At 42.8% G+C, this 12,796-nt stretch overlaps 1 protein-coding gene across 3 annotated transcripts in view; it reads right to left on the bottom strand.

Annotated features, from left to right (window-relative positions):
- The window catches only part of srgap2 (SLIT-ROBO Rho GTPase activating protein 2), a 65,088-nt gene that overhangs the window by 12,703 nt on the left and 39,589 nt on the right, over window positions 1-12,796 (bottom strand). For all 3 annotated transcript variants that reach the window (XM_061727641.1, XM_061727640.1, XM_061727642.1), the window contains exons 3-12: window positions 12,177-12,339; window positions 6,907-6,969; window positions 5,857-6,072; window positions 5,406-5,534; window positions 3,749-3,970; window positions 2,853-2,954; window positions 2,562-2,759; window positions 2,398-2,482; window positions 763-790; window positions 472-502 (exon numbers count right to left, since the gene is read on the bottom strand). In XM_061727641.1, coding sequence (XP_061583625.1) covers window positions 472-502; window positions 763-790; window positions 2,398-2,482; window positions 2,562-2,759; window positions 2,853-2,954; window positions 3,749-3,970; window positions 5,406-5,534; window positions 5,857-6,072; window positions 6,907-6,969; window positions 12,177-12,339 — 1,237 coding nt within the window. The remainder of the gene's footprint in view (window positions 1-471; window positions 503-762; window positions 791-2,397; window positions 2,483-2,561; window positions 2,760-2,852; window positions 2,955-3,748; window positions 3,971-5,405; window positions 5,535-5,856; window positions 6,073-6,906; window positions 6,970-12,176; window positions 12,340-12,796) is intronic.

Consider the following 12,796-nt stretch of genomic DNA (forward strand, 5'->3'; position numbering starts at 1 on the left):
CCTTTGTTTGTTAAGGGTTTTCAGAATCCGCTGTGGGATTGAACTACAGAATTTACAGTATGTTGGATGATAAACGTTCCTTAAACCACGTTGAGTCAAAACAACTGTAGTTTTATATGCTCAACCTCCGAGAGGAAAAATAAAGCCTTTCTCTGTAAACTGAGAGCCTCTCGCAAAATACAAGTCAATCCACAAGGGGGAGCTACAGACATGAGATACAATGATGAAGACGTTATCTTTTAATCCCAAACAAATGATTCAACTGTAGAATAAAACATTTATTTCCATATAGTGTTCCATTAGTCAAAGGTGGGACATGGTAAAGCAGGTGCTGCAGCATCTGGACACCAGGACACACTCTGGGCTGAGGATGGAGTGAGAAACCATGTGGCTTGAGTTGGGAGTAAAACTGCAGTGACCCCGTCTACGATGCAAGCAGCCGCTCAGAAACACACATACAGGGCTAATTACCTGCTTCCGAACTGTAGAGTTTCTCCTTCCACTACGCAGAGAGAGAAAGGAGGAAAAAAAGAACGACACTCTGTCATTATGTCTCCAGAGAAAGTCTATTTATACTCACAACTCTGGTAATGCTCTATTTGTACACACACAGGCGCACACGCACGTGTGTTTTGGAGTATCTATTAAGAGTGACAAGAAAATAATACCCCTCGCTGCCAAGGAATAAAGCCTTAACGCTGCAATGATATATACAACTGTACGAGTGTGTGCAAGCATATTGGCTTTGTTCGCCACACCTACCTGGCAAGGCAACAGTCACTTTTTTGACCTAAAGGAGGGGGGAGGGCAGGAAAAAGAGGAGGGTCCAGAGAAGGAAAGGGTTTATGACAGGACAGAAACACAGAGACAGGCAGTTATAATAGGAACATGGCACACGAGGAAATGGATTTAAATGAAAACAGGGAAATAAACTTCCCACTTAAGCTGCTCACATTCAATAATGGGGACGTTTTCCTGCGAGGAAACACATTTGACCGAGAGGAACACGCTCCGCACACGCATGCAAACAGCTGCATATGGTCACTGTGACCGTGACCTACACATCCACTCACGTACAGCTTGTGATCATTGTATTAAAACTCTTTCTGCTTCACCGCATGGACCTTGATGCATCTCACTGCCCCGCCCATCTCTGCTCCCCTCAACACTTCTGTCTTAAGGCTGAATTATGGTTCTGTGTTAAACCTACGCCGTAGGCTACGCGGACCCAACGCAGACCGAGAGGGCTGTGATCGGTTCGCTTGGTAGCAACGCATTTCCGGTTCCGGTTCGTGAAGCAGTAGTGAACTTTCAGCGCTCTTTTCTTCTTGTGCGTGTGATTTTTTTTCTTTTGGGTTGTTTTGGTTTTTTGCACAATAGTTGTCCTTATCTCTTTGATTCACTCTGACCGGAAAAAAACGGAAGCTAAACAAAGTATCAACTAGCGCTCTGGGGGGGTACTGCACCGCGGCGAAATGGAGTGACGGAGAAGTCCGAAGGGTTCACGACGGCGTCACGGCAACGGCGTAGGCTCTGCGTTAGGGCTGTTCGATTAATCGATTTTAAATCGTAATTGCGATTATGTAATTAGAACGATGTTAAAACGTGAAACTCGTAAAATCGATTTTTCACTTTTTTTTTTTTAAACCTTGTCTGCACACATATTCATGATTGATACCATATTAATGATTGATGGAAATACCTCTCAATACCTGCGACAAGTGCCCCATGGGAGAGGCTCTTTAGTGTAGGAGGGGGCGTTGTAACATGCCACCGGGCATCCCTCAAGCCAGATGCGATAGACCGGCTCGTGTTCCTTGCAAAAAACTTGCAAATGTGAATAGCAAATGTAATGACTGACATTACACACCTCTACCTCCTTCATGGGTTGCATTATTATTTAGCATGCAAAGACCCAGTTTAGTTTAATTAGAAAATGTCTTGTTTTATTTAATTGGAAATATAACTTACTGTTTGTTTGCGAGTGCTGATTTGCTGATTTTTTTTTTCCAGAGATAAAACTTATGTTATTATATTTTTTAAAACTTTTTTTCAACTTATTTTACAGAGTTTTGCACTTTATTCATTCATTTTTGGTTTAATAAGAGCAAAGTTTGCACTTAAAGCCCAATGGGGCAAATGTTCAATAAAAAAACAGCATATTTGAAATCATTTCTTTGTCTTTTGTCAATTCACAAAATAATCGTAATCGAAAATCGGATTTTGAGAGAAAAAAAAAAATCGAGATTTTATTTTTGGGCAAAATCGAACAGCCCTACTCTGCGTTGGTGTAGCGCAGAACCATAAATCAGGCTTTACTCGGGGTGGGGAGCGAGGGTCTCTCTGCTCTTACACAGATGGGTGCAAGGATTAGTTAAATGTATGAAGGACACTCACTTTCTCCCAGGGTCTTCTCAATGAGGTCAAACTTGGCCTCCAGCTTGGTGATTAGGCTCCGCCCTTCCAGATACTCCTTCTGCTTCTGCGATATGAAGACACACAGCTCTGTCAGTTTAGGACTTTCATGTAAGTAATGTTCTTGAGGAATAGCTGGGACGAACCGTGAAGTAAAACTGCTCGGTCTCCTGCTGATTGGCGCGCCTTTTGGCCAGACTGGGTTTGCTCAGATAGGATTCACTGAAGGTGGACTTTACGGACTCCATGCTGTTGCTGTGGTGGAAGCACTCGGACACGTCGTAGTCCTCCACCGTCACCATGTCCTGGATGGTGGACAGAGTGGCCTCCATGGTCTTCTTCACCTGATGGGACAGTTACGTGAGGAAGATGAGATGTGACACAAGCTGTGATGGGCGGAAAGTGGAGCGGCTGATGGAGGCAGAAAAAGGCCTGACCTCTTCGTTCTCGATCTTAAGAGTGGAGAGGCGTAGCTGCAGCTGCTGACACCTCTGCAGCAGTTCAGTATCCAGCGGTTGTTGTGCGCACATCATTCCCATCTAGAAAAAAATGAAAAGCGTGTGGCATGAATATGCAGATTTTTAGAGATGCGTTTGCTTTGATACAAACAAACACAAGGACTAGATCTGTACTAGGGCTGGGGATCGTTTCAAATGTCAAGAATCGATTCGATCCGATTCCGATATTGATTTGGGTTAGTGTTATTAGAACTGTTTTTTGAGCTGTTGCATGAATTATATGACTGACAGTTATGCAAAATATTACTACTAGTATTATATTGAGATTAAACAGCAAGTATTGCAGCTAATGATGCTGTAAGGACCAATCAGCTCCCAGAATGCTGATAGAACTGCTTTCAGAAACATCATGTGGGTCAGAATTACCAAACAGATCCAGGGAGGAAACAGAGACGGATGAAATCGGTTATATTTTTCCCACATTCCGTTTTTATTTGTTCCATTTTCGGTCTATTTTGGTTTTTAATTTTTGAGCATTTGGTTTTTAGCATTTTTTGCAAATGTAACCCCAAGACAGTATAAAAAGTAATGAAATATAGACAATTTATGCAATTATAACACCAGGTATTCTCGTGTCCAACAAAACATTCCTTTTTTGGGGATAAACAAAAAAATAACCAAAAGTTGTAATGTAATGATGAAAAAAAACAAAACATAAATAAATAAAAGAAGAAAAAAAAATCCCCCCCCCCCCCAAAAAAAAAGATTTTTTTTTTTTTTTTATCTTTAGACATATGAATCGATTTTTAGGATTTAATATGAGAATCGATTTAGAATTGGGAAATCGATTTTTTCAACCCAGGCCTAATCTGTACCGTGTCGCCCATGTGGGACTGGAAGTCGAAGCGAGCCGGTGGGCAGAAGACGTTGTTGTAGGTCTCCATCAGCTTCTGTTTGTCCCCGTTGGGCTCCAGACTCTCCGCCGCTCCCTCCAGCGTCTCCAGGCTGGTGTGTTTAGACGACTCCACGTTAAGCTCTGCAGATAAGTAGGTCCTGAGGGCCCGGTGCAGGCTGGCGTGGTAGCCCAGGTCACAGCACTGTCGCACAGGCGTGCAAGAAAAAGAAGAGATGAGCTGGAAAAGTGCTGCAGCGCATTATTTCATTCAACGTGCACTCTAACTGGCCACTTTGTGAGTCACGCCTCGCTAGCTTTGAGTTGTACCTCCTTTCTTCGGCAGAGCTGCTATTCTCTACGGAGTATATTTTACAAGAATTTACACAGATTCAGTTTTGCTCCAAAGTGATAAGATAGTATCCTGCTGCAGGATGTGACTCTGCCTTTCTACCGCCCAGGATTTAAGCAGTGGATTTCTTAGTGACTTGTTTTTTTGGTCTTAAATTATGTTTGAAAATGGTATTAAAAAGTGTTAAATTTATTTTGGTCAAACCTGTGGACACCCGGAGTACCTTTTTTTAAAAATTAACTGGTAATTTATATTGCACAGTTTTCGCTGCGACCTCTTCTGAACCAGAGAGAGAAACATACTCAGACCGAGAGACTTCTATTCATCTGTACACCACATTGACATATAACATATCTCACTTAGGGCTGTGCGATTAATCGATTTTAAATCTAAATCGGATTTATTAATCAAAACGATGTTAAAAAAAGGAAAATGGGAAAATCGATTTTCCTTTTTTGCAGCAGCTGCATTACAGACAGAGCTCGTCTAGTCATCTTTGTTTGGTCAAGAAAATTGTAAATGTTGTCACTTTACTAAACTCAAGGAGGATTTACAGTATCTTTCAATTGCACTTCATTCCCAATAGGGAAATTTGTTTGCTATTTTTCTTTAAAAATAAAGATAAAATATTTGAAACAATTTATTCCATTGTCTTTTGTAGTTTTACCAAAAAAATCGAAATCGGTTTTTCAGAGAAAAAAAAAAAAATCGGGATTTTATTTTTGTCCAAAATCACCCAGCCCTAATCTTACTGCCTTCATTCACATTCTTTAACACTAACACGCATCACTGACAACTTTGATTCAGCAGAAAGGTAGGTCATACTTTTGGCTGTTTCTGCCTTTTTTTGTGCCTTTTTTTCCCAGCAAGGACATACGTGTAATAAACGTGTTCAAGTAAGAAGATGATGAGAGGTTTGTGACACGAGGCAGGACGGGTTTCATTATGGTCATCTCTGACTGGGGTTTTAGTTCTGTGGATCTGTGTCAAGGAAGATTGCTGCTGCAGACCGGTCCAGCGGTCCAGCGGGCAGGGAGACGTTATCATCAAAATGTTTTTGCCTCTGGCCGTACACGTATGGCAGCACACACTGTGTGAAGTTTTGGTGAGCTAAAGGGGACACCGGGACAGAGGAGGAGAGCCTCGCTGCTTTCATTAGAAGCACTGAAGTTAACGTGAAGAGACCGACCCAGAGGCGACCGCGACCTCCAACGCGGGGACACTGGACGCACACGAAGCTCACCATGCCCACAAACACAAGCTGCCATCGCAGCGTGTGTACACTCACGTCTATGATGTCGGAGAGGTCGTGGATGTAGTATTTAAAGACGCAGCCATTGGTGGCCTCGAGCGCCAGCAGGTACTCATTCCTGGCTTTGATGGCCTTCAGTTTGTTCTCCGTGTACTTGGCTTGCCTCTGATAAGAGAGAGATAAAGAAGAACGAGAGAGATGCAAATATAAAACAAACTGGGTCGAAAGGAAGACGTGATAACAGGGAGAAGAAGAAGAAAGGGAGGGGGGGTAATAGGTGTTGAAGGGGATGCCTGGGTATTGATCAGGGGGGATAAGAGGTGGGGGACCTTGTTGCTGTGACAGGCTCCAGCTGTAGCAGACAAGGTTAGCAATAAGCCTGTTATGCACCCATAAATCATTCATGAGACACACAAATCTGGGCGACAACAGGTGGGCACTCTCTGCTCCGTGACTTCACTACCCTCCACCCCCCCATCCCGTGTACCTTCTCCTTCATCTTCTCGATTTTTTTCACACTGGAGCGCCGAACAGGCTTCTCGTCCGTCTTGATGCTGGCCAGGGTGTCGGGGGAGCGCGGCGTCTGGCGGTCTTCCTGCCGGCTGGAGCGGCCCATCTGCTTCTCCTCCTGCTTCTCTGCGTCCTTCAGCTTGGACTCGGCGTTCATGCTGTCAGTGTTGTACATGTGGTACGTCTTCATCACCTGCAAATCGAGGGGTCGAGACTGTGTCAGCGAGCGCGGCCGCGTGTTTTCCCAGGGCGCAGCTTCTTTCATCACCGCAAACCGCTCAGCACACAGGGATGTAGTCAAACAAGCCGGATCCCTGCTGCGCTCAGCCGCCATGGCAAGCCATTTTAATCATAAAGAGCTGAGCACATGAAATGAGTGTGTGCGTGCTCAGTGGCAAGCTTTTTTGCAGAGACCACCGCCGGAGCTGACGCACCGTTCTGCTCAGTTCTGAGCAGCAGACAGACGTGCTGCTCCATCTATGGTCCAAGTCAGAGTCACACAAACCAGATCTATTTCCATCTCTCACTACGGACTATAATTACAGATTAGGAGTTGCTTTTAGAGGCTTTGATGTCTGGGACGGTGTAAGGGGACCTAATCACATTTAAGGGTTTATTGGGTATAGTGTTCAACGTGATAATTATTTAGCTTTATTCAGCAGGATCATTTATAAATGAACTCTAAAACACAAACAACAACAACAGAGGATGTTGCCATCAGCTTTTCAGGCCAGAAATCAAAGCAGCAGATCATCTGAAACTATTATCTGATGATCATGCTAATTGAAAACGTGGGTGCTGGTGAGATTTAACTATCCAAGTCATTGCTACTTCCTATAAACTTCATCTTGTTAGCGCGATCCTTCTGGAAACCTTAGGGCTTTATATCTGTGGCTTTGAAATAAAGGTTATATAAGATATAACTTCTATAAGGAATAACTTGCTCAGCCGACAGCAGGAACAACACTCTCTTATATGAATTCTTCACAGAAAGCAACTCATAATAACGGATGTTGGTTTTGCTTACCGTGTAAAGCTCATTAAGAACTTTCATGAGGTCCTCCTGCAGCTGCACTCCGATCTCTTTGCTCTGAAGAGACAGAGAAGAAAAACAGGGTGATGTGAATGAACAGCCATTAGGTTAACGTCATGACTTGTAGTTCCTCTGCACACCTAACTGGTTATCTCTTAGACAACAAATGACATCTAAGACCTGTGATCACTCACTTCTGCCATCGTGAGGCTCAACTAAACGATCTCCTTGAGCGGGAGTGGAGAAGCATTTAATCCAGATAAACGAGCAACAGAGCTGGAATGATGTAACGGATGGATGAGCAGGGAGGATAAAGATACTCATCGCTACGTACTGGCAGAGACAGTAAGACGACAAGAAATAAAAACAAATGTGAAAAAAAAGGACAAGGTAATGGAGTTGCCAATGAAGAAAAACAAACAGCACCAGTCGCCAGACACGACTGCCAGCAGCCACTAGTGACAGATGACAGACGCCCTCACAGATCCGTGGACACGCTCATCCACAAACAAACACATGCATTCATAGCTGTCGCCAGGCTTTGGCATAAATAAGTCGGGAATCCCCCGAACTAGTAGAAGGGGCATCATTCAAAGTTGCTTCTAACGTTGGTTTATTCGGAGGCACAAAGTCAAGATAGGTCGTTTATATTGACGTACAACAACATCACAAACACGCCGCAGGAGGCTTTGCAGATGGGACGCCATATGACACTCTCTGCCCTCAGGCACCTCGAGGTGAAAGAAAGATAAACAAAACTACAAGCCTCTTTCAGTACGGACAGAAATTAAATAGACGTTACGTCTACAGAACAGATCAACGCAGGAAATATACAACGTGATCACAGGTGTCAGGAGGGTTGGGGCAGAGAGAGCATCAAACTAGGAAAAAAGTATAAAAGGATGTGCCGATTTTTGTTATCTTTCAAGCCATGATGAAGTCCATCAAAATCTGATCTAGCAGAGATGTAAATCCAAAGATTAGCCCTCAAAACTATTGTAAAGTTGTCAAATGATCTAAAACCAATCAATAATCTTACCAGCATGGGGCAGCCCTGAAAACGCAGCAGTGCATTAATACTTTGGCACAAAAAAATTAAAAATAAAATAAAATTGCTGTGCATGTGTGAGTAAATCCTAAATGCTGAAGAGAAAGTGGAATCAGCCCCGACTGTCTGGGCTTTCATGCGTGACCCGAGACCAGAACCTCACATTTACTTTTCTGGAGCAGAAAACTGGGACGTTCAGATTCATAGCACACATCCTGCTTGTAGACCAGCTGGGTTTCAATAAGTTAGATTTTCTATCTTATCTGCTACTTTGATGCACTGCTTGTGGGAATTCCCTAAGATTCTGCTATTCTGGAAAAAGGTCGTCAAATGCTTGTCATTGATGACCAAATGTAACATCCCTTTGATACCAAAAGTCTGCATACTTGGGATATACCCCAAAGACACGATCAACACAACAAAGCAATCAAAAATGACTGATTTTGGACTTCTCCATGCAAGGAGAGTGATTGCACTACACTGGAAAAACGTTGAACCACCATCACTTGGACTGTGGAAGAAGGAGCTGATGACGGGTCTTGGTCTGGAGAGATTGACTTATATAGTCAAGGGTAAACAGAAAGAATATATGGATGTTTGGGACTCATTTATGTCTTTCTTGACCAACGAGATGGATAACACTGAATAACAAAACAAAACTTACACTGGCGATGTGAATGTACAATCCTGCCTTTTTAATTTTAATTTTACAGCACTTTATTAGTTTGATGTCTTTTTTTTTTTTTTTTTTTACTGTTTGTGTGATTGTTTTAGGGGGTATATGTGTATATATATGTGGAAAAAAAGTTTGTAAATTTGACATAAGTTCTGATATGCTTGTTAAACTTCAATAAAAAATATTGTTAAAAAAAATCTTATCTGCTACTTTAAATATATATTTGTTATCTTTATTCCCAGAGAAAGACATGCAATGCAGTTTCAAACTTTCAGTCTCAAAGCCGTGTGTAGACACAGCTGCTATGTAGCTTTTAATGCTGCTTCTTTCTTAGTTTTTTTAATTGGATCATGTTATATTTTATTGCCAGTGGCTACTTTTGGTGGACAGGGAGTTGTGTCCCGTTTCTGGAGCTCCTCTACTTCTTTTACCGTCATCATCTACCGTCTAAATAACAAAGACAATGTATAACTGCAGACGGTTACTTTCATTTTAAAGTAAACAGAGATCTGGGCGGTTCAGTAACTGTCAACATGCAATTTGCATTCAGTCACCGCCCACGAGTCTAGTCGCACTACCAGCATGGTGGAGTCTGGTGCAGAGGCCTCTTTTCTACTTGGACCCTTTACTCATGTCCAGATCCTCCTGAAGGATCACAACCTTTATGACCAGTAGCTGTAGTATACGGAGATAAAATATATATAATAGATATACTTGAGAAAAAGACTCAGGCCTGAGAGTAAAACCACACCCCTTCCAAGTGAAGCAACACGTGAGCCGTCTGATTCACGCATATCCTGTTCCTATTAGACACATCTGCAAACACAAATGGATCTGAACTGAAATGAAAGCAGGCTTGTAAGAGATGGCAGGATGAACAAGGGAAAATTAGATTCAAGGGGAGAGAAAGTAAACAAGAAAGAGAAGAGGAATGTAGACTGTAAGTATGAGCAGATTTTCGCCAGGACACGTTGAGCTTTTGTCTCATCCTGGAGGAAAAGATCCAGGTTGGAAGGACGAGCATAACATCTGAAGAAAAGGGTGGAAAAGTCCGTGGGAGAAGTTTTGTAGATTGACATGGTGAGATGAAAGGATATTTGGAGCTACAGCTGTCTAGAGAAGTAAACTACAATCTTTGCCTGTATGTAGGAGGATCACATCAGGTGAAAGAGCAGCCGGGCTCGGCTGGACCCTTCAGGACTGCATGGTGGGCGTTCATAAGAACACAACACAAACCAACAACAGGCCCACTTTAACACCCTTGTGATGTCTGATGTCCAGGACGAGATGGCGTGTTCAATAACACAGGGCATATGAAAAAGAAAAAGAAATCTTCAGAGCTTGAGTGAATTAACTAGAGTTCCTGAAGTGGTTACAACTTTAAGACTTTCAGAATAGGGCTGGGCGATATATCGAGATTTTAATATATATCGATATATTTTCAAGCGCGATATGGTACGGGACAATATCGTTTATATCGATTTAAAAAAAAAAATATATATATATATTTTTTTTTTTATGATTTTGATATAGCCTATTTTGTGAAAAATTGACTTGAATGTTTTATTTGAGATTTGCACGAATGTTTTGTTATTTGCACAACTGTCAACCTCAGTGGAAAAGTCTGCCTGTTACTGTCTACATTGTATTAATTGCACAGTGTATTTTAATGTAATTGTTATGCAGGAAAGGGATATTTGTTTTATTTTATTCAAGACGCATTTTTATTCTATATATGCAGGCAGTTTATTTGTATTTCATTTGTTTTATACATTTTGATATTGTGCAGATCTCTGTTAATAAAGGTTCCTGTGTGACATTTGGCACGAGGCTTTGACTTAAAACTGACTGTTTTTTTAAGGGTTTGCCTCAGAAAAAAATGAAGCTAACAGAGATGCTATGCTATAATGCTTTGGAGGAAACCCCAATTATGGCACAGAAAAAATATCAATATATATATCGAGTATCGCCATTCAGCTAGAAAATATCGAGATATGACTTTTGGTCCATATCGCCCAGCCCTATTTCAGACTAGAGGACTTTCAGAGTCAGCCGATCGCGGTGCTGTTCAGTTCACGCCACTCATTACCCTTTAACCAGTAGTCTCGCAGTTGTTTAAAATTATTTTTCAAGTGCAACGCCTCGCTTTACAGGATGCCTTTTCTTATTGTGACATCAGCCCATTCTCCTGTCTCACGTACTGGCGGTAGCTCAAAAGAAGATTCCCCGATTGCCCCAGATATTTGAAATGCTACATGTCCCTTGTCCATCAGCAGTCGCTGGACACTAGGAATCCTCTAGTGTGAAACCAGCTGTAGCTCCAAAAACATGCAAGTCATTGTGCGGATTAGTCTTGCCCAAATCACAGAGCCAGATTTGAATTATCCAACCTGCTCAGTATCTCATATTTGCCACAATAATTCAGTTCAGTTCAGCCTTTGTTCTTGAACAGAACGAACGAGTGCAATGGCTTCCCCCCTGTGATTCAGGCTCCGGTGTGTGTCACAGCCCCCGCCAATACCGATATTGACGACACTGACTGGAGATGTTATAAATGGAGTAATTACACACCTAATTAGCCATCAGAGGATCCCGTGAGTGGGGGAGTCTGACCCAGATAAGATAAACGACAATTGAAAAATAAAATAAAAATGAAAGCCGAAGTGAAAGACTCAACCAAGAGCGATAAGAAAAAAAAGAAGACAGTGAAATCAGGGTGGAAGTATCTGTGCATCGCCTGCGATCAGACTGTAAACATGCTTCAAAGACAATCCAGGTTAGACATCAGCAGCCGTTGCCGTGACACTGCAGACACACGCTCGGTTATCTTTCTATATCTGCGAGGACTTTCCATCGATGGCATTCTTTTATGACAGCAAACCCAACCTGAGTCCTCCTGGCTTTGATCTGCACCTTAAACCTAACCCTTCACACTCAAAACTGAAATAAATCGTATTTCATATCCACAGTAAAGTCTTGTCATTTGAAGTGCCACGTGTCACCAAATATCAGTTCTGACACAACCACTCCGTAGGAAACATCCATGCAGGAGATGATCAGCTGTTTCCTAGTGCGCCCCAGTATTTTCTCTGTAATACCTCGCCCCTATCTTCCTCTCAGTTCCTTGGGTTCCTGTTTTCTTCACCTCTTCCTCATTCTTCTAGTTCTTTTATCTCACGCTAGGGGAAGGATCCATGAAGACAAGAATAAGGCTTCTGTATGAAACACAGACAAAATAAACTATGGAGGCTCCGGGTTCAGCTGGCTTGTTGTCAGTCAATAAATTAGCCGAGACAGAAAACAGATGCCGGGGAGACAGCTGGACATGACGAAAACACGACGTGCATCCAGAGAATCTGGGTCTCTCTTGCTGCTTTTCTGTCTGAAATGAGGAGCAAGCTCCTACCTTGCAGCTAAACATAAAAACACCCAAGCAACGCGTGTGGCTCCATAAGCAAAGGACCTTGACCTCAACAACAAATAAAATCAGCTTCCAATGTCAATAATTGCAAAGCAATGGTGTCTCCAGGGGGTGCTCACCTTCTTGAAGAGGCGTCCCGAGTCCTCGCTGATCTGTGCAAACCGAGGAATGATGTTGTTGAGGTAGAGGTCGGACAGAGTGGCGTGGTCACGGCTCTCCCTCTTCACCTGGAGCAGCAGCAGGTTCCAGCAGTTCACCGGGGATAAAATGCTCTGCTCCTTCCTGCACGCACAGACAGAAAGCATGAAAACGTCTCCTACGCACGTGCAAACGTAGGTAAGTCATTAACACGGAGTCTTCTTTGTCTTTCTGAATGTAACGTTGCATCCTGCAGAGTGCAAACACTCTTTGACCTGACTCGCACAGTTTTTACCTCAAGCATCTGTTTTCAGGGATGGAGACAACTCCCAGACATATTGGATCACAAACCAGCCACCCCCTCTCTTACACAGACACACAGACAGACACACACAGACACACAGACACACACACGGACTGTAAGCCAGCCCAGTGATGGGATTCGGCCAGGGTACAAAACCCAGCAGGAGGAGGTAAGACTCCCCCAGAAGCACAGCCGCTGTGGAAATAAAGACAAAGAGGAGGTGGAAAAAAGGCAAAGAGAAAAGGGTATACGTGTAGAAACTAGGGCTGTGCGATTAATCGATTTTAAATCTAAATC

The sequence above is a fragment of the Cololabis saira genome, chromosome 8 (assembly GCF_033807715.1).
Source record: "Cololabis saira isolate AMF1-May2022 chromosome 8, fColSai1.1, whole genome shotgun sequence".
Taxonomy (NCBI): domain Eukaryota; kingdom Metazoa; phylum Chordata; class Actinopteri; order Beloniformes; family Belonidae; genus Cololabis; species Cololabis saira.